The sequence below is a fragment of the Notamacropus eugenii genome, chromosome 3 (genome assembly GCF_028372415.1).
Source record: "Notamacropus eugenii isolate mMacEug1 chromosome 3, mMacEug1.pri_v2, whole genome shotgun sequence".
Classification (NCBI taxonomy): Eukaryota; Metazoa; Chordata; class Mammalia; order Diprotodontia; family Macropodidae; genus Notamacropus; species Notamacropus eugenii.
This window is the reverse complement of record NC_092874.1, coordinates 378,614,497-378,637,185: the sequence shown is the minus strand read 5'-3', so window position 1 is coordinate 378,637,185 and position 22,689 is coordinate 378,614,497. Positions and strand designations below refer to the sequence as shown.

Below are 22,689 nucleotides of genomic sequence, written 5' to 3'. Positions count from 1 at the left end.
TTGAGTAAGTTAATATTTGAAAAGCTCTTAGTCCAGTGCCTGGTATCAGAAGTGCTTTTAAAATGCTTGTTTCCATTCTTCCTTCCAAAGCTTTGATTGTCTTTCTGGTCTAGAATCTGTGAGTTTTTCACCTAGCAGCAGAATGGTGCTAGATTCAGCCCCTGTCAGCCAACTGGAAAGTTCTCTTGGTACCTAGTGATAGAATTGTAGGCTCCCCTTGGGACTGGATTCCTGCCCTGGTTAGTGCCCTGCAGGCTTCAGACTGGCCACTGGCTGCAACTTCTACCCTGCTCTTCCCCCAGGGTTTAAATCTCATCCTTGCTGTTTGCTTCTAAACTTGCTCTTTTCTAGGTACTAAGCCCAGGACTTCTTTACCTTGGAACTTCAATCCTTGTAACATGTTCCCTTCTCAGTCCACCCTGGATCTGTGATCCTGACCTGGATAGTGGGCAGCTACTCTGTCAGTTGTTACCTGTCCCCATTACAGTGTCCTGTGTGTTCCTTGACAATTCATTTGATGTCTATGTCTCAGTTTCCTCATCTGTAAAATGGGGGTAATAACAACACCTGTCTTACAAAATTGCTTGCTGTGTCGATCAAATGAGATTTTATTTTTTTATATATATATATATATCACTTTGCAGGGTTATATAAATGTTTGTTTTATTCAAGTTATTATTCAAGTAAACTGCTTGCTATTTCTGTACACATACTTTGTCAATCTGTCTCTTTGCTCATATATTCCCTATGCCTGGAATATCCTTTTCTTCTTCCCTTGTCTCCAGTTGTTGAATTCCCACCTATCTTGAAAAGCCCTAAATCAGGTATTATCTCTTCCATCAAGTCTTTTCCAGAACCCTCAGTATTGATCTATTCTTCCCAGGTAGCATTTATCCTTTGTGCTTTATCCAGTGCATTATTTGATTTTAAAATGTTTATTTTATTTTACTAACAAAGATCTCTTTTCCTCAACCTCCCCCACCTTTGGGGAAAGCAAAAGAAAATGCCTTTTTAATAAATTTACATGGTTTAAACAAATTCCCACATCGAATGAAACCTTTTTTTGGACATGGCCAGTGTTCTGAGGTCATCATCTTTCTGTCAGGAGGCAGGTAGCATCCTTATTCTTTAGTTCCCTGGAATCATGGTTGATAGTCACATTGCTCAGAATTCTTAAGTCTTTCAAAGTTATCTCTACAGTATCACTATGGGATAAATCGTTTTCTTGCTGCTACCCACTTCACTTTCCATCAGTTCTTAAAGTCTTCCCAGATTCCTCAGAGACTAGCTCGTTTTTATTTCTTCAGCATTCCATTTGTTTGGTATTCCATTACCTTGACGTAACATAACATAATTTATGCAGCCATTTTACAGTTGATGGTCACCTCTTTACTTTCCTGTTCTTTGCCACCACAGAAAGAGCTTCTAGAAATGTCTTTGTACATATAGTCCCTTTGCTCTCTTTGTTAATCTTTTTGGGGTATAGACGTAGTAGCAAAATTGCTGGATCAAATGGTATATGCATAATTTCATTTTGGGCAAATTGCTTTCCAGAATGGCCAGACAGTTCACAGCTCTGCATCACAGCAGTGCATTAATATGTCTGTTTTCCCAGCGGCGGCACCCCCCCCCCCCCAATATTCATCATTTTCCTTTTTGTCAACTTTGCCAATCCTGATGGGTGTGAATTTAATTTGCATTTCTAATTACTAGTGACTTGGAATATTTTTTTCATATGGCTATTGATAGTTTGAATTTCTTCATGCTAATTTATCTCTTTTACCATTTATCAATTAGGAATTTATATTAGTTTGTAGTATAATAAGTCATGTCATATCCCTGTACTAGAAGGAAAACTCTTTGAAGGTAGGGTAGCTGGATGATGTTGTGGATAGAGTATTGCACCAGGAGTCAGAAATGCCTTCGTGTGGATTGTGCCCCAGACACTTAGTAACTCTGGGACCCTGGATAAAGCACTGAACTTCTCCTTCGTGTCAGTTTCCTCATCTGTGTAACAGCATTTACTTCTCTGAGTTGGCGTGAGGTTCAAATAAGACAAGTATTGAAAGAGTTTTGCCACGCTCAAGCACTGTTGGTTGCTGTTATTAGAATCTTCACCTCAAGTTGTTTTTCCAAACTTGCACGTGTTGTGCTTATAGTAGGTACTTAAATTATTTTTTAAAATTGTCCTTGAATATAAATAGATTCTTCAGAGTTTGTCATAAAACTAGCGATTGAATTGAGTGGTCAGATATGAATCAAAACAGGATTTGCCTTAGAGCCCCTGGCTTACTTTTTCTGACTCTTAACCATTTAATATACTTGTAGCAATTACTAATTACTGCTTGGAGCGTAGTTGCTTATAATGGAAGAACTTACTTTATCTTTGAAAATTGTCCATTAGGGACAAGAGTTCTTTTTCTCACTGGGAAGCATTTTTCATCTTCAAGATTGCTGCATTATAGGTTACAAGATTGAATGTTTATTTTAGCTGAATTTGTTTCCTCCTTTTTCATTAACAGTTTTTGTAGTATCCGTAGAAATGGCCGTGGTAGTCAAGTTGAGATAGAAATATTGAAAGTATAAAGGAAAACTGAGAAAGTGCTTTGAAGAACAGTGGATAATGGAAATTCAAAATGCTTGTAGGAGGAATATTGCATGTATTTCTTAACATAGTTGCCATCCACATTTCTTACTATCTTTAAAATGTTAATAATGATGATGATGACTACAAACTTGTTTATATGGCACTTTAAGATCTGTCTGTAAAAAATACTTTACAAATACTGCATGATTTTGCTCTCACCAACAACCCTGGGAGAGAAGTGTTATTATCATCTCCATTTTGCAGATGAGGAAACCTAAGCAGACAGTGGTTAAGTGACTTGCCCAGGTTTATACAACTAGTTAAGTGTTTGAGGATAAATTTGGACTCAGTTTTTCCTAACTTCAGGCCTGGGACTCTCTCCAGAAGGCCACCTCTGTACTTTGTTTTGGCATCTGCAGGGAGCTTCCAGTCCACGTCTGGCTCTGCCCTGAAAGAAAGATTCAATACTAGTATGGCCAACAAGGACAGTAGGAAGAAGGTTAGATAGAGGGCAGTTATTTGGCCAGCAGAATGATGGTTGGTGATTGCATTTTAGGGAGCATTATACAAAAGCCAGGGCTCTCCTGTTGGTTCTTCCTTAGTGGGAATAGTGTAATGTATTGTAGGATACTAATCTTCAAAGAATTAGAATTGTAAGCAATTCAGAGGTCAATGGTAAAATGCCTGATGGGTGCATTTTACTGTAGTGGGTTACCAACAGTGAATAATTTATAACCTAGAAATGGTGTAAACATCATTATGAAAAATGTTTACGATTAGAAAAGGAGCAAAAGTAACTTGAAACACCCAAGTTAAGGCCAAAAGGAGTATCTCAAGGTTTTATAGATCTTTATGGAATTTTTATGGGGAAATACGAAGCCTTCATAGTTTGGATTGAGTATTCACACTAAATAAGTCATTGATTAGATTACATGGCACAATCAAAGCTTGTGAAAGGTTTAGACACAAATTAGGATAATTAAATAGGAAAAAAATCTGAGTAAGTCTGAACAGCAAACTCATACAAGAATGCAGAGTGTAAAAGGTTAATGTTAATGTTAATTCCATTGCTCTTAGAGTTTGTATGAATTAGTCCATTTGTTCTAGGAACACTTAATAGAAGAAAGCTGCACTATCAAGAATTTAGTGACCTTCTTAAGATTACTGTAAATGAGATTTAAATTTTATTTACAAAGTAGCTTTTGACTAAATATGGCGGGGGGAGATGGGGGAGCACAGGAAGCCAAGAAGTAGAGGAGTGACTCAAATATTATTGAGATATCAAGCAGTTTAGTGTCTCCTTATTGTGCTCCTTTACTTGGGCAGCTCTTAACAGGGAAAAGTGCCAGTGACCATCAGTTACTTGGAATTCTATGATATTTTAAAAATCATCTAGAATTTCTGACTTCATCTATCTCCACGACCCAGCACACTGCCCAGCATAGAATAGGTGCTTGATAAATGCTTATTTAATTCTTTTTTTATATGATGAACCTGAGAGCCAGAGAAGTTAAATTACCAGCACACCATTACAAAATTAGTAGTAGTACCCTCTGGAGATTTGGAAGTTTTTCTGTGTTTTTCTCAAACTAACAGAAAAAAAATCAAAGGACAAAATGAGTTATTTTTCTATGTGATTTCCTAACCAGAAAGAAAGGCTAACTGGAACCATAACTTGTGAATTCTACTCATGGCAAGAAAGGCGTTCCAAAATTGCCTGAATTGTTTATTATGACTTGAAGATAATCTCTTTACTGTGCTTGTAAGGAGCACTGGGCTAGGAGCTGAACCCTCTGTTCTCTCAGAGTTGCTGCTGGCCATCTCACTTTTGTTATCTGTAAAGTGTGGGAGTGGTTTTGTTAAGCCTGGATGTTCCTTGAAACTGCTCATTGTAATGACATGAATTCCATAGTAACAGTCTTACAAATGGGAGATGGGCCAAACAATGGGACTTGTTGATGTTTACTAGGGTTATTATTATAGTTTAACATTCATGCAACAGGGTTTGTTGGAACATCTTTACATTAGGATATTCCTATATATTGCATAATGCTTTCAGCCTAATTTTAAAAAATCTTTTTCAGTCCTCTCATTCTAGCAAAAATTTCCTATGGAAAATATTAGTATTCTTCTGTGATTCAGCCTTACTTCATTTATGTTAGAAAGATTATTGCTTGCTCACTTAATCACACTTCAGACTATACTTATGGAAGTAATGTTTCTATACTGTTGTGGATTTTATGCTTAAATTCAATCAAGAAAAACTTTAGCATCCAAATATATTCTAGCTGATAGTTTGAGTTGGAAAAGTTAGTGTTGATCATTTCCTTTATATCAGGAAAACACTTTGACAAACACAAGCCCTGGTTTGTCATACTAGTAAATGTATTCTTCATTCTGAGTCATTGATAGCTCTAAAAGTTTATCTGTGTCTTCCTATTGGACCTGCTTTCTATGGTTTAGTCTTGGCAAGCCTGGTCTCTTGAGTTCTCACATTCTTCAACTCCTTAAACCTTTTAATCTGTTGCCCCAGGGACAATTGTACTTATACATTATGTGTTATGGCTCACTTCCTGGATTTCTCCAAAAAGGAGTAAAAAAGTTTTCTGTATACAATATGAATCTGGTATGAGATAATTTATTCCTATACACAAAATAAATTGTAAAGATATAAAACTTACAGCATACATCCACTAAAGAATTTAAAGCAGCATTCAGTAACTTAATTTGTAACTACTGTTATTTATTGGGAAACTTATACTTCAGCCTCATCAGAAGGTCATGCAGTTTGTAGGACTGATAATTAGGCATTTTAATTTCACCTCTGCTTTGCACTGTCCAAACAACTTCTGCTTACATGTCTTCTAGGTTTAAGGAAGGTCAGGGGGAGGTTTGGAACAGTCCTGTTGTTGATGGCCATCCTTTACAAAGTTAGTTGCTAGGGATTCTCCTGCTATAATTGAAATCTGACTTAATCGGACTTCTAGAATTCCTCTTGAATATACCAAGTCACCTCTAAGACCAGACACATCAATGTCAGGTTAGATACTTGTTGACATAAGATCAGGAAAAAACAAACAAAATGAGGCAAAGGCAGTCCTGGTTCCCCGGGGCCTAATCACCTCACTGAGTCCCGCTACACTAGCTATCACATGGGCATGGTTGCCATGATGGGGACAAAGACCAGACCTTCTCCAATCCTTCACTTATCTTTTATCAACATTTTTTCTTTTTTTAAAAAAAATTTATTCATTTATTTAATATATAATTTATTTTTAAGTTCTTAACATTCACTTCCACAAGAATTTGAATTCAAAATTTTCTCCCCATCTCTCCTCATTTCCCACCCCAGGACAGCATATATCATATCCAACCCTTTCTCCAGTCTGTCTTCCTTTCTATTACCCACCCTTCTTCCATCCCCTTTCCCTTCTATTTTCCTGTAGGGCAAAATAAATTTCTATACTCCATTGCCTGTATATCTTAATTTCCAGTTGAATGCTAAAACAATTTTTTACATTCATTATTAATGCTTTGAGTTCTGTATTCTCTCCCTTCCTCCCTCACACTCACCCTCATTGAGAAAACAAGCAATTCATTATAAGTCATACATGTGTAACAATGCGAAGCATTTCCGTAATAGTTATGTTGTAAAAGACTAACCACATTTCCCTCTGTCCTATGCTGCCCTCCATTTATTCCATTCTCTGCCTTGACCTGAGCTCCCACAATAGTGTTTACTTCTGATTATCCCTTTCTCCAATTTTCTGTCCCTTCTATTATCTTCCCTTTCCTATCTCCTTCCCCCTTGCCTTCCAGCAGGGTAAAATAGATTTCCATATTCAACTGAGTGTATGTTATTCCTCTTTAAGCCAAATCCCATGAGAGTAAGGCTCACTTATTTCCTTTCATCTCCCCCCTCTTTCCCTTCATTGTAAAAGCTCTTTCATGTGAGATGATTTGCTACATTCTACCTCTCCCTTTCTCTTACTCCTAGTATATTCTATTCAACAGTAAATTGTATTTTATTTTATTTTTTAGGTATTCTCCCTTCATATTCAGCTCACCCTGTGCCCTCTATGTATGTATACACACACATACATATGTACATACATACATATACACCCAGACCCATGTACATATACATACCTACACATATTCAGTATGCACATACACACATACCCATACACACCTGTGTGTGTGTGTGTGCGCGCGCGTGTAGGAATATAAACGGTTCAGCTTTAGTGAGTTCCTTAAGGCTTCTCTTTCCTGTTTACCTTTTCATGTTTTTCTTGATTCTTGTATTTGAAAGTCAAATTTTCTATTCAGCTCTGGTCTTTTCAACAAGAATGCTTGGAAGTCCTCTATTTCATTGAAATTCCATTTTTTTTTCCATGAAGTATTATACTCAGTTTTGCTGGGTAGGTGATTCTTGGTTTTAATCCTATCTCCTTTGACCTCTGGAATATCATATTCCAAGCCCTTGGATTCCTTAGTGTAGAAGCTTCTAAATTCTGTGTTATCCTGAATGTATTTTCACCATACTTCAATTGTTTCTTTCTGGTTGCTTGTAATATTTTCTCCTTGACCTGGCAACTCTAGAATTTGGCTACAATATTCCTAGGAGTTTTCCTTTGGGGATCTCTTTCAGGAGGTGATCAGTGAATTCTTTCCAATTCTATATTATCCTCTGGTTCTAGAATATTAGGGCAGTTTTCCTTGATAACTTCTTGGAAGATGATATCTAGACTCCTTTTTGGATCATGGTTTTCAGGTAGAGCAATAATTCTTTAAATGATCTCTCCTGGATCTATTTTTCAAGTCAGTTGTTTTTCCAATGAGATATTTTGATATTGTCTTCTATTTTTCCATTCTTTTTGTTTTATAATTTCTTGGTTTCTCCTACAGTCATTAGCTTCCATCTGCTCCATTCTAATTATTTTTTTTAAAAGCCAAAGAAAACAAAGTTTATTAAAGATTTGCCAAATTGGGTTGCCTCTTAAGGAACCTAAGCCTTTGTAACGCTTGTATTCACAAGCGGGCCAGATAGAATCCCAGCTTGACAGAGTCTGAGCTGGATTGGATCCGAGCACCATCATGGAGGCAAGATGGAACTTAAACACAGAAAAGAGTATAGGAGGGATGGGGGTGGGTGGTCTGGTAGTCCAGGGTGATGGGGAGGAGGGGTTTAGGAGGGGTCTTGAGGAGAATCAACAAACATCAGACTAGGGGGTGCCCAGGTGGGAAGCAGGTAGGGCAATCAAGAGATAACAGACAGTGGTCACAGATTTGAGTATGACAGGCCAGATTCTGTGAGGAGATACAAGGAGAGCTCAATTTGAGTATGAAAGGTCAGATTCTGTGAGGAGATACAAGGAGAGCTCAGTTTGAGTATAAAAAGCCAGGTTTAAGTGAGGAGATTCCAGGGGAGCTCAAGGAAGTTCCCAGATTCTGAACCTCATCATTCCCCCCTCAAACAGATTGAACCCAAATTCTTTTGGGGTAAAGGGCAAAGGTCTCAGCTTCTGAAACTTCTTCCTGCTGGCAAGGGGCGTAGAGCTATCACTGCCTTGATGGGTCCTGTTCAAGGGGTCAGACTTCAGAACCTGGGTGGTGCCAGGTCCAGTGGGCTGGAGACCTTGATTCAGATGGAGGTTGGTATACAGCATGGGCTGTCATCTGGAAGTTGAAGGCTTGCACTCTAGAAAAGACAAACCTGGTCCATTCTAATTTTTAAAGAACTATTTTCTTCAGTGAGCTTTTGAGCCTCCTTTTCCGTTTGGCCAATTCTGCTTTTTAAGGCATTCTTTTCCTCATTGGCTTTTTGGAGTTCTTTTGCCATTTGAGTTTGTCTATTTTTAAAGGTGTTATTTTCTTCAGCATTTTTTGGGGTCTCCTACTCTCTTTTCGTGATTTTCTTGCATTGCTCTCATTTCTCTTCTCACTTTTTTCCTCCACCTCTCTTACTGGATTTTCAAAATCCTTTTTGAACTCTTCCATGGCCTGAGACCATTGCATAAATTTTTTGAAGGTTTTGGATATAGAAACCTTGACTTTGATGTCTTTCTCTGATGGTATGCTTTGCTCTTCCTCATCTGAAAGGGTGGAAGAAAATACCTTTTCACCAAGAAAGTAAGCTTCTATAGTCTTATTTTTTTCCCCTTTTTTGGTCATTTTCCCAGCCAATTACTTGACTTTTGAATCCTTTGTCAAGTGGAGGGTATACTACCTAGTCTTGAGAGGTTTTGTGCAACTGTTCTCTGAGATATCTCTAGGGACCTGTAAGTTCTCAGTTCCTCCAAGGTGGCACAATCAAGGGAGAAAAGTTTACTCCTCTCCTGGCCTGCTCTCTGGTCTGTGAGCAACCACAGATATTCTTTTCTGCCCTGGAACTGCAAGTAGGGTTCCCTCTCCACAGCCATCACCACCTCCACCTTGCCAGAGCTCTTCCTCACCCCATGATCGCCACTTAGGACTGAGATCCAGATCAGCTGCTCAGTTTCCTCAGGGTCTTTAGGCAGAGAGCTCCAAATTTGGATGCTGCTGCCACAGTGGCTGCTGTCCCGCTGGGGCTGGTCTGGGCACCTTGCTCCCCTCTCATCCAAATGAACGGGCTTTCTTAATGACCTTTGAAGCTGTCTTTGGCATTTGTGTGTTGAGAAATCTGGGAACTGCAGCTGCTACCTGTGATTCTGTGCCCTGAAGCCTCCTCCAGTCCTGTGTGTGCCACATGGCCAAGGCTGGGCTGCACTGCGCTCTCAGCCTGGTGCAATAAACCTTTCCTGTTGGCCTTCCAGGCAGTCTTGGGCTGGAAATCTGTTTCACTCTGTCATTTTGTGGCTTCTGCTGCTCTAGAATTTATTTAGAGTTATTTTTTACAGGTATTTTATGAGTTGGATGGGGGGAGGGGGGATCTAGAGCCTTCTGCTCTGCCATCTTGGCCCCCATCCTCCTATCAACATGTTTTATGAGATGAAAAGATCTCCACTTTGTCCTGTAGCCTGGGCATGGCACTGACCAACTCATGTGGCTAGGGTAGCATACAAGCATGGCATCTGATGTGGTGCTTGCCCCTACTCCTCCTTCCCTCCCTTTCCAGGCTACCTCACTACAACCTTTTTTCACTGACACATTAAGAATGAAGAGGGGTGGGAAGGAGATTCCCAGAAGGGACCCAGTCACAGTCATAATATACTGCTACAACTTAATCTAAGGTCTTTTGTAGGGCTCACTTTGATGTGAGAGGAAAACACTCCTACTACTTTTCTCTATATAACTCTTGAGCCTCCACCAGTATATTTCCGATTTCTATATGTCAGTCACAATGGTACCATTAACTCTTTTTAAAAAATATATTTATTTTATTTTATTTTTATTTTTATTTTTTAATGTTTAACAATCACTGCCATACAATTGCGATTTTATCCCCCCCCACCTACCCCCCACTACCCCCCTCCCTCCCCACGACTGCATACAATTCTGTATAGATTCTACATATACTTTCCTATTGAGTATATTTTCACTATAGTCATGCTATGTAGTCAGACTAAGATAAATGAAAGAAATCGTATAACAAATCAGAACATGATACACAAACACATACACATACACAAACATGATCTGCTACATTATGTGAGTGACTTCCATATTTCTCTCTCTGAGTGTGGAAGGCATTTTGCCTTGAGATCCACCATTGGGATTTTTTTTTTTTTTTGTAAGAAGTTCTTGTGTTATTACAAAAATCTAAGTCTACCAGAAAAAACTCTCACACACTGTGGTTGTTGCTGTGCATAAAGTTCTCCTGGTTCTGCTCCTTTCACTCAGCATCAGGTCATATAAGTCCTTCCAGGCCTCTCTGAAGTCTTCTTGTTCATCATTTCTTATGGCACAATAGTACTCCATTACATTCATATACCATAATTTATTCAGCCATTCCCCAATTGATGGACATCCCCTTGACTTCCAGTTTTTGGCAACTACATAGAGTGCTGCTATAAATATTTTTGTACATGTGGGACCCTTTCCCATTTTTATGATCTCTTGGGGATATAGTCCTAGTAGCAATATTGCTGGGTCAAAGGGTATGCACATTTTTGTAGCCCTTTGGGCATAGTTCCAAATTGCTCTCCAGAATGGTTGGATGTGCTCGCAGCTCCACCAACAATGAATTAGTGTTCCAACTCTCCCACATCCTCTCCAGCATTTATCATTTTCTTGTTCTGTCATGTTTGCCAATCTTATAGGTGTGATGTGATACCTCAGAGTTGTTTTGATTTGCATCTCTCTAACCAATAGTGATTTAGAGCATTTTTTCATATGATTATAGATAGCTTTCATTTCTTCCTCTGAAAATTGCCTGTTCATATCCTTTGACCATTTATCAATTGGGGAATGACGTGTATGATTATACATTTGGGTCAGTTCTCTATATATTCTAGAAATGAGGCCTTTATCCCCAAGCTTAGCTGTAAAAATTCTTTCCCAATTTACTACATCCCTCCGGATTTTGGTTGCATTGGGTTTGGTTGTGCAAAAACTTCTCAGTTTAATGTAATCAAAGTTATCCATTTTGCATTTCATAATGCTTTCTATCTCTCCTTTAGTAAAGAATTCTTCCCTTCTCCATAGATCTGATAAATACACTATTCCTTGCTTCTCCAGTTTATTCATGGTATCAATCTTTATACCTAAATCATGTACCCATTTGGACTTTATTCTTGTGTACGGTGTCAGGTATGGGTCTATGCCTGATTTCTGCCACACTCTTATCCAGTTTTCCCAGCAATTTTTGTCAAACAATGAGTTCTTATCCCAGAAGCTGGGGTCCTTGGGTTTATCAAACAGAAGGTTGCTATATTCCTTGCCTACTGCATCTTGAGTGCCAAGTCTATTCCACTTGTCTACCTCTCTGTTTCTTAGCCAATACCAAGTGGTTTTGATAATTGCTGCTTTATAGTAGAGTTTGAGGTCTGGTAGCGCTAGGCCACCTTCCCTAGCATTTCTTTTCATTAGTCCCTTTGATATTCTGGACCTTTTGTTTTTCCAAATGAATTTTGATATTATTTTATCCAGCTCTAGAAAGTAATTGTCTGATAGTTTAATTGGTATGGCACTAAATAAGTATATTAATTTGGGTATAAAAAATATATTTTCCCTCAGTTATATATAGACAATTGTTAACATTTTTTTAAAATTTTAATTCCAGATTTTCTCTCCCTCTCTGAGATGGTAAGCAATTTGATATAGGTTACACATATTCAGTCATGCAAAACATATTACCATATTGTTACGTTGTGAAGAATGACGCAGACCGAAAAGAAGAAAAAACACAAAAAGTACAGAGAGTGAAAAATAATATGCTTCGATCTGCATTCAAACACCATCAGTTCTTTCTCTGGAAGTAGATAGCACTTTTTCATCCTGAGTCCTTTGGAATTGTCTTGAATCCTTGCATTACAGAGAACAGCTAAGTTATTCCCAGCTGATTGTTGTACAGCGTTGTTGTTACTGTGATAACATTACCTGTTAATCATAGCAACATTTACTCACTAGAAGGAAAAGCAGTAATAATGAAAATGTCACAGGACTCCACTCATAAACTTGGGGCATGCTCTCTCTCACTTTTGTACACAATGCCTGTGGGTGAGAGGAGAGAAGTAGACACACTACAGGGGATGCGAAGGAGTAGGGAAAAATGCACATACCTGGGGCAACTCATGACTGTACTGAAGGCCTCATTTTTCAGAAATAGTCTGTGCCGCACATCACCTGCTCTTTTTCTGAATCTCTCTCCTTTCCTACTGGACAAAATCACTTCCTTTCTATTCTCGTGCTGTGAAGACAGTGCTAAGCTGTTTGAGTAGAGAACAGCATTACATTCTTAGATTGAAACAGTAGCCCTAAACCAAGGCTATGTTGGTTTCCAAGCTTGCCCCCTTTGGCCGGGTGCAGAAGCAGTGTTAAGTAGTTGGGAAATAGCAGTGTCACTCAGATTTACTTTCTGGGATCTGAGGAGCTTTCTCCTTCTCAATCCATAAAGGGCAACACAGCTGAAACCCTCAGGTTTCCTGACTCCAGGGCTGTAGATGCTAGCAAAGAATAATGCCGATAGTCTAAGCCAGTCTTTAAACAGCTCTTCTCCTTTTTCCAGTCCTCTCCTAGAAGCTGCCTTCCCCTGTCAAAATCTCTACCAGATCAACTTTAGGGATCGCCAGTTCTCAACCCTCAAACTGGGGATAGCATTAAAGCTGAATACAGAGAAACTCAGATAACTTTTCCCACAGGAGGATTCTCATTTTTCTAATGAATTTCTGCAGCTGCAGACTCTGCCTTACTTCAGGCAGGTCCTTTAACTGATTTTATCTTTTGGTTCTCCTCTGTTCTGCTTCTGTCTGCCATTAGCTTCCTTCTTCAGCTGAGTGTTATATCTTATTCTCCCCATTTCTGACTTCTTTATCATGTCATCTCATCTGCCTCAGATCAGTTCCTCCTTCTGAGTAGTGCCTGTCTCTAACTCAGGTTTAGCATCCCCAAATCCACAGTCTGTATGTATGACATATACAGACCATATGTGGTCATTATCCCCGTCTCTCCCTCACTTGCCCTCTGCTCCTGGGACACTGGGCTCTGCCAGGTGAATTCTTACCTTAATTTCCCTGGAACCATAAGTCTGCACCATTCTTCGGTCAATTTTGAACCATCTCAAACTCCTTTCTTTTTTTCCCCAATTCTTTTAATGTATTATTCTCTATTAGTATGTAAGCTTCTTGAGGGTAGGGACTGTCTTGTTTGCATCTCTATCAGTTTACCCACCTCTCCTAACAAAGATTTCATCTATGTACAGTTTTCCCGAAGTTCCCAAATAGTCCTTTGATTTAGTTTCTCAGCTATAACCTCCAAAACCCTGTAAACATTTATATGAAAATAAACTGGTGGGGAGTAATGGGATTCAGCACCATCCCCATATTTTATCAGCACTTTTGCTTTTGAGCTGCTTTAAAACAGGTCCTCTTGAAATGTTTATCTGAAAGACTGTTTCCTTACAATTCCTCAGAACTGTCTCAAGTTGCTTTTCTCAATGTCATTTTTAGCCCCTTTCAATATGAACATGGCAGCATTTTACTTCGAAACAAGTACACCTGGAACAAAGTTAGAAAAAGTTTGTCACAGACCCGATACTCCTTTTCTTTGTTTCTGAGCAATAAATTCATTTTTTTGACATCTCTTTGATAAAGTGATAAAATATACGTAATCCTTAGTTAGGCATAATCCTTGTTTTTTATTCATATGCTTCATGAGATGGAAAAACCTCCATTTTATGCTTTTTAAAAAGCAAATATTTAGGAAATGCTCGACAGCTTTCAGAAGTGAAATGATTGCCTTAGGTGGGGAGCTCTTTTCATTGGAAGCCTTTAGTTGGAGACAAGATGATCATTATTGGAGATATTGTAGGATATTTTTAGACTGGAAGAGGTGAGCTCTATTCCCTCTCTAAGATTACTGTCTCTGAAACAGAAAGAAGTATTGGGGGGAGGAAGATCTCTTTCTTGAAGGGGCAGACAGTATAATTGGGCAGACATCTGCCTGTGAGAAACAATTAGAAAACAATACAAGATATTGTATAATTAAGAAGAAAATTATGTGGTGTGGTAAAAATTCAGTATAATGGGGAACCTATTCATTTTTATAGCAGTAATACCAATTTTGACTTGATTATAATATGATTATTTTTAGTTTTCCTAAATGTATTTGTTTTTGTTTTAGACCATGTATACTTGATGAGAGTATTCCTGGCTAATTGCTTTAAACCATTGTTATTTTTTTTGGTTGAATCTGTGGTTTCATTAGCACCAGGAACCTCAAATTATTCGGTAGCTTACAATCTTATGGAATTGCCAGGGGCATTTGAGTCTTGTGACTTATATCAGAAGCAGGCCTAGACCCCACTCATTTGCTAGGCCCAAGTTCTAACTGCTCCTCTCCATTTGAAATTCACCGTATCCTAATTGCAAGAAGTTTTTCTTTTGAAGAAAATAAAACAGTATTTTAAATGTTTGGAAATTTTGTGATTGTTGTCGTTCTAAAGCAACTCAATTATACCTAAATTTAATATGCATCTCCCAAAGGTCAAGTCACTGATGCCGTTATTTTGAGCTCAAAACACTTGTTTATTTCATTTATCCTTTTGATATTCTCTATAAGGGATCTGACCCCAAAGGTCACCTGGTCAGTAATAAAGCCGTACTACATACCACATTTGATTTTCCAAAACCAACTAGATGGCTTCAGCTTAAAATATTTTGCCTTTCTTGGAGTCAGAGTATATACAAATAGACATTATATTCTTAGACTGTTCTGTACTAGTGAGAATCCCAAGAAAATATTAATGAATTCAATACAAATCAGTTAACCATCAGTATCTACATTCACTATTGCTGTTAATGATAGCTTTGCTCATGTTTTAAATACCATTTTCACGTTAAAGTAAAAAGCACTAGGTTCTCAAGAATTTGGTATTTATAAGATTGGCTTGCTGGGATTGGCAGAAAGCCAGAGAATGACAAAGAAATAAATTACCCTCATATGCATGGGTACCTGTGTTGAAATGGAATAAAAATACTATAGTAGGAGATTTCTATGACTTAAGGTTTAGGCAACACTAAAAATAAATGTTAAATATATAAACTTTCAGGCCTGCGAAAAGCTAAAGAGCAAGTTATCTTTCAATTCCTAATTAAAATTTGTGTCTTTCTCCTCCCCCTCCCCTTCCCTCTCTTCTCATTGCAGCCATAGACCTTTTGTATGGGGGTATATACTGCTTTATGTGTCAGGATTACATATACGACAAAGACATGGAACAAATTGCCAAAGAAGAACAACGGAAAGCTTGGAAATTACAAGGTTTGGTTTTCCTTAAGTATCTGCCTAATTTATTGATTAATCATTCTAGTCCCTTACATCTGTCACTGGCAAAAACCAGTAAGGGGAAGAGAGAAATCTCCAGAGACAGTGGTGAAAGTTGGGGGATGGGTAGTATTGCTTTCTAGGAAGTTAGGCTGTTTGCTTAAAATATGCACTATTCAAAATTGTAACAAAACTGCTTTTAAAAAAATTAGATAAGTGTCTTGATTAAGATAAAATTATGTCACCAAAGTGAATTTTTTTATCCGATGGACAATGTAATGATCTACCAAGTAGCTATTTTAGAACTAAGCCTTAGGTAATGAGTCTGTTCCCCTCACGTGAAATGCCTTCTTTATATGTGTCTGATTTTTATCTCTTGTGCCTTCACACATTCACACACAGAGATTACTCACTTGCTGTCACTTTCCTTTTCTTTATACACAAACCATGTCTATATTATGTATTTGTAGAGTTATATTTACACACAAAAATATCTATGCACACATTTGTTTTATTATTCAGTTTGCTTTCCCTAATTTTTCTTTTTTAGCCTTCACCCCAACAGTGGTTTCTCACTACCAGTGTACAATGACAGGTAAGAGGCACGGGCTGATGACACACTTAACTAATGAGCGTCCCTTTGGGGAATTATCCTGCCATTTTAAGGCAAAAATGATGGTTAAGAGATCAACTTTAGAATAGCAGTTCATTGTCTTTTCTGCAAAAAAGATTTTAGGAATACATACATAAATAATTATATGGAAAATCCCTGTCATAATCGAGCTGCTCCAAAACAGTCCTTTTTAGGGAATATAAGATTGAAAACAGGTGCGATAATTGATGTTAAAGTATTTTTGTTTTTTTAAATGATCTACAAAACTCACTTTGAGGTTTCAGTGACTGATTTTTTTTCCCCTTAAAAATGGAATTGCCAGCTTTTGGTCTGTATTCAGGGCTTCAGTATTCTATTGAATGTATCTATTACAGATATTTTCCAAAAATTCACAAAATAGAAAACCTGAATAACTTTGGACTAGTGAATTACCATGTTGTCCAGTTCTTTCATGAAATTGGTTACTTACTGCCTTATGTAATTAAATGACATAGTTGGTAATACCAGTGCTGTTGCTGTTTGTGAGAACACTGGCCAATAGTGACCAAGACTGATCAGCTAAAAAACGAATGGCCATATTTTCTGTCTTTCCTGTATGTTAGACTTTTTTTTTTTTTTAGGGGATTAGGGGAAGAATAGAAGTCCCTAATAGGATCCTCTTCTGAGACTTCTCTTTTTTTAATATATGGCTTTGAAATAGCATGACACTCTGGGAATAGATCCAAAGATATTTTTGTCATTCCAAGTAGACTTGCAAGTTTGAGATGTTAGCAAAATATCTTCACTTAAGAGCAATTGTTCTTAAGACCTGGAATCTTTTTTACTGTGTCTTCCTGAGGTCTGTCTGAAGAATGGAAGGCAACTTTTTATAGGTAATAAAAATCCTTTGGAGTTAAGAGTTTTCTCAGCCAGCCTGGAGGTAGAACAAAGGAGAAGCTAAGTCAGTCCTCTGTCCACCAAGCTTATGCTGCTTCTCCTTCTCTTGAGTGCCAGTGACAACAAACACATTTACATAGCATTTGTTTTCTTTTAACATAGAAACTTTTTTAGTATTAAGTCTAAATTGCCTACAGAAGTGACCATTTCCCATTTATGCTCTCTCACTGTCCAATGTCACTTTTCATTTTCTAATATCATAGCCACAGGAATACCCACCAAATATTAGAAAACTCTTGGTAGATTGAGGAAATCTAAGCTAACTTGAGTCTCTAACAAAGTCTCCAAGTTAAGTTTCTAATAATAATAATAAAAAAAATCTGTTTGCTCTTATATCCCTCTTGGTAGATTGTAGAGCAATTTAATCTGTAGCAGGGGTAAGATGATACCAGGTTTTTGAACACGGAACTACCAGGATGACATTTTTTCCTTCTCAAAGTGCTTTCCTGTGTTTGCCTGGGACAGAACTTCATGCCTTGCATTGAGTCTCTGCTCATTTTCTGAATGTTCCTGTTTTAAAAGTTATTGTCCTGGGAGTTAACTACTAGAACAAAACAATTGCTCAGAATTAATTGCAGTGTCACACAACTGACTTTTTGTCCCCCTTTACCGGGGAAAACTTTGTGGTGACAATTTGGGGGAAAAACAAACATCAAACATTTAAGGAGTCTGAAGTTTGTGCTAGTTACTCATCTAACTGTACTCCTCAGCAAACTTGGCCTCTTTAAAGAGCCTCTGTTTGAGCTAAGCCTGCTGCAAATGGCATTTTAATAATTTGCTTTGTTTCCATGGGCAAAACAGAAGTCAGCAACCATTTTCAATAACCGCTATATTGAAAAACCTCTTTCAGTGCGTGATGATTGTCTAATGGATTATCAACTGAGAATTGGACTGCCTTTCTTAATTCTTTGACTAAAACTGTTTACTATCAGTTGCAGACCCAAGAATCCCAGTTGCAGCTTTCCTAAAAACAGGGATTCTTAACTGGTACCCATGAATTTGTATTTCAATATAATTGGTTTCCTTTGTAATCTTATGTGTTTTATTTTATGCATTTAAAAACATTATATTCATTAGGAGTTGATAAGTTTCCCTAGGCCGCCAAAGGGATCCATGACATACAAAAATGTTAAGAATCCCTGTTTTAAAGGAATGTCATATGATACCCCTAAAAGCTATTGATAATTATAGATTATTTTTATTTTTAATCTTTCTTTGGAATAATATGGTTTGGTTCCAAAGCAAAAAATGTTGAATAGGGCAACCATTGGGACCTAAGACTTTAACTTTTAGTCACAGCTTGTTCTGTTACTTTTTATATAAAAAGGTTACCATAAATAAATTTCTTATGCTTATTTTTATATGTTCTTGTATCTGTTCTCATCTGTTCCTTGTGCTACTTCACAAGTAACAAAATAGCATGTAACTATTAAAATTTGACTAACATTAAGCCACAGAGTAGCCACTGAGTAAAATTACAAGTTAAATTCCATTATTCCAATAAATTATTCCAAATTTAAAGTGTTAAACTATAAAAGCATTACAAAGCTATTAAATGGTTGTCACCTTTGAGAAGGCATTAAGGAAGAGGAATCAAACAAATAATTCTACTGTTCTCATAAATTAGAATTGGTTAATTTAGATAAGATAGATATATTAAACAACATCAGATTCATAGAGAAATGAGACAAAATCAGGGAACAAAAGATTCAAACTTACAAAAAATAACATCTGTTTTTGTATTCCAAATAAAATGTAAGTCATGTTTTGGTGCAGGTATGCTTACTCATGAAGTTGGACCAAGGAATCTTTATCCTGTGGTTAACCTTGGTCTGGTCCCACATAAAATAGCTCAACTCTAATTAAAAATGTGTAGTTGGATACTCGTACTATGATTGCATTAATTTTTTTAGACAAGTTTATTAAGTTTTCATTTAAAAGGTGATCTTACCTAAGTGCTAGTCTATGTTTGCAAAAGGTTGTTAGAGAAATTAATTTTGTCCTTATTTTATTTTTGAGTTAATTTTTCATTACATTTGCTGTTTTTATCTTAGGGAAAAAGTTTAGTGTGACTTTAGTGCAAATTGTTATTATTCATGTGCTTTTTTGATGAGGGGAGAAAACTAAAATTCTTCTGTCTTTGAACTATGGAAGAATTCAGAATGATTTTTTTTTTTTACATACAGATTTTTTTCTCTGCAAGGGCTTCTCTACTGTTCTAAGATCTAAATTGATTTTTTAAAAGCTGGTGATTTTAAGTGATGCAAAAGAACCTGGAAGGAAAAGCATTGTGCCTGTGTCATTTTGGGGCATTTATCTTGCTCTTTGTTTTTTTGTCATTAATACCATAAATTTAATTACTTATGAAACAAAATTCATGTCTTCCTTCATGATGTATAAAGCAGTTGTATGTGTTACTCTGGTTTGTATTTTCCAAGAGTATTCCAGTATTTACATCAATAATAATAGGATTCTTCTGTTTTTTTCTTGTAAAACGCATCAGTATATCTATGTTTTGGGACATTTTCACTTTTTACTGAATTACCAGTGTGTTGTGGTTTAACAAAAAAAAAAAAACCTAAATATAAACTCAAGTTTAGTAACTGATTCTTCTGACTCACCTCTCTAACGTGGTTTAGTTAGGCATTTTGCCAAGAAAACTTACAGCAAATTTGTATTGTCTTCTACAGGGACTCTGAGTGTTCCCTCTCAATAATACTCTTTTCCACGCTGCTTTATGCACATAGAAACTAGTACAGGAACAAATGAATCAGATATTTTGGGGAGAATCATTGGGTAAATGGGAGTAAAGATAAAAATTAGAACAGATAGTGAATTTTCATTATCTCTTGTGCTTGGGATCAAAATATACTCAACTGATAAAAGTAAAATAAAGCTAAGAGAGAGGCATATCTTTGCAATCATGTACTTCAGTAGATTATGAGTATGGATAAATCTCATACAAAACCTTTTGGGGGAATGGTGGCAAGGTTGAGGGGAAGCAAGCAGGGCATGACTCATTTTTGTTGGGTTAACTTGCTATCAGCCATGGCTGTTTCTGAAAATGAAGATCAGAGACTTCTCCAAAATTGACTTGTACCATGCAGAATGTGTGTAAGCCTTCAGCAGTACTTTCTGTACCTTTTCTTTTCTTTTCTTGTGTGATTTATAATTTATTTTCTGCACCATAGTATTAGCAATATGCATTCTGTATAGGAAATACTGAACTCTAATTGACTTTAATCCTTAGTTTTGAAATAAATTGCCTGTCTCTTAAAGCCAACATGCTTTTGTGTGACTCACTCTCACTGGTGTTGCATAGCAATTCCTTTTTTTTCTGCATATAGTACTGCAGCAGTGCTGTAGTTGGTCAGCTCTCAGGTCTTCATTGTTGCTATGGTTTTTCTGTTTCAAATTCTAGTGGAAGCACAGATTCTGTACGCATTAACCTGTCACATTTGCTGTTTGTCCTCTTGGTTTTTGTTCTCTCTGACTTCAGCTTCCTATTTTATCATTCCTCAGAAAAATGTCTATAACATAATTGCAATTAAATCAGAATATATTGCTTTGTGTAAAAATAAATAAAAATTTTTAAATTAAGTGATTCTACAAAATGCGCATCCTCAGAAAACAGATTTTTTGTTGTATTCTAATGCACTTATCTACTACTGATATGATGCTATAATGCTATAGTTGAACCATATTAAAAATTTAGGACTCCAACATATAGACACTTCACATTTCTGCATAAGATGTATATATAATTCGCTTGTTTGCTTTTTAGTTATTGTTAGTTTTGCATTGCATCTTTTATAGGATTCAGTTGTCCAGTAAATTGGACCCATTTAAACTTTTTCAAAAGTATGTGTCAGTTTTAATATAGTGAAGAAGTATTAATCCAAACTGACTTCTACCATCTGTAGATGATCTTGAGTAATCTGATTGTGTTGGTGCCATGAAGTTTCTGAATTCTCCAAAAGTCTAGGGGATTCTTGACTAACAAACAAGATCAGAATAGCATTGGTATTAAAATAGGCTTAATTTAGAATTTTTTCCCCCTCTGTTTATAGGTAGAAATACTTCTTAGAAATTATTGGAAAATTTTTTTTAACTTCATCATTCCTTTTAGTTAATGTCAAAGTCTGTTATTACTTTTATTGAATATTTATGTTTTTAAAAATGGGAGCGTGAAGTGAGACAAAAAACAGAATAGAAATTAGAGGGCTACATATGTTAAATTCAACTTACTGGACACTGTACCATATCTTTTATTTGAACACATTTGTTGAATCATACCTAATGGTCTGTGAAACTTTCTTTTATCTTTTCAGGCATTGGAGAGAAGTATTCAACTTGGGAGCCAACCAAACGGGAGCTAGAACTGCTTCGACATAACCCGAAGCGGAGAAAAATAACCACAAATTGTACCATAGGTAAGTGAAGGAAAAGATCTCTAATCATTCCTTTGTTGTAATAGTAACAACATCCACAGTAATAATAGTGGCTAACATTTGCTGGATTATGTATTATTTAAATTAAGTATTAATTATGTAAATTATGTATTAAGAATTGCAAAGCCCTATGCAGGTACTCTCATTTTATCCTCAAAAAGATCCTGGGAAGTCGTTGTTATTATTATCCCCATTTTACAGAAGAAGAAATTTAAATAACTTGTCTAGTGTCATATAGTAAGTGTTTGAAGACAGACTCCAAACCCAGTGTGCTATGTTCTTCACCACCTTGTGAGCTACTTGCAAAGTTATAAAGAGTTGCCTTTCACGATCAAGTTTTATCTTAAAATGTGTTTTCCACGTTTTACTCAGTTACTATAAATATTGGAAAATGTATTCCCCAACTCACTTGTTATTATGCTTCTCTTGTCCTCCTTTTCAGAGGGTGGGTGTGGAGGGGTGTGTGGTGTGGGGTGGGTGGGGGTGGGGGTGTGTGTGTATAACACAAAAGAATCCATCCTGTTCTTGAACTATGCATCCTTTCTTATCTAGGTGAGAACTCCAAGGGTAGCAGACTCTTTGCTGCTCTAGGATAGGAATCTCATCCTTTGTTAATCTGGTTCCTATGTACCTATATTTGGAGGCTTTCAGAATAAATAAAACACCTTTCCATTTAACTCTTAGAATTGGTCTACCAATGTGGAAAAAAAATATTTGTGGACCAAAATGTAGAGAGAATAGAATTTTTAACTAGTGATTTGTTAGCAATGCTATACTTTCAAAATAAGATTGTTTTCATTTATGAATCCCTCCTATAATACTTAATGAGTCATCATCTATATTAACAGCTGAGGTCATTGCTAAAACATAAATAATACAAAAATTTACCTGTGAAATTTGGGATTAAGAAACCAGTAATATTAAGGAGGAAACTGGAAATAATTCATGTTAAGAATATTTTCTAGTAATTAGAATTGACTAACATGTTGGAAACATAAAGTGGTGTTAAATGGAATAGTCTAATTACCATTGTTTAAGAAGGTATGTTTTGTGCACAAATCTAATTTTGATGATATATCATCCACAAAACATTCAACCAGTGCCATAGGAAACTTCCTCTTATTCATTTAGAATTGGTGGAACACGGTACCAATGTGCCATTAAAGTCTGCCACATGTTGTTTCATAATTGATATGCAG

General features: G+C 36.7%; 1 protein-coding gene across 2 annotated transcripts in view; it reads left to right on the top strand.

The window, feature by feature from the left end:
• Window positions 1-22,689, top strand: part of USP22 (ubiquitin specific peptidase 22) — a 267,180-nt gene that overhangs the window by 150,053 nt on the left and 94,438 nt on the right. Inside the window, exons 3-5 of one of the 2 annotated variants that reach the window (XM_072597603.1) lie at window positions 15,374-15,487; window positions 16,041-16,085; window positions 21,371-21,472. In XM_072597603.1, coding sequence (XP_072453704.1) covers window positions 15,374-15,487; window positions 16,041-16,085; window positions 21,371-21,472 — 261 coding nt within the window. The remainder of the gene's footprint in view (window positions 1-15,373; window positions 15,488-16,040; window positions 16,086-21,370; window positions 21,473-22,689) is intronic. The other variant, XM_072597602.1, reaches the window with a different exon arrangement.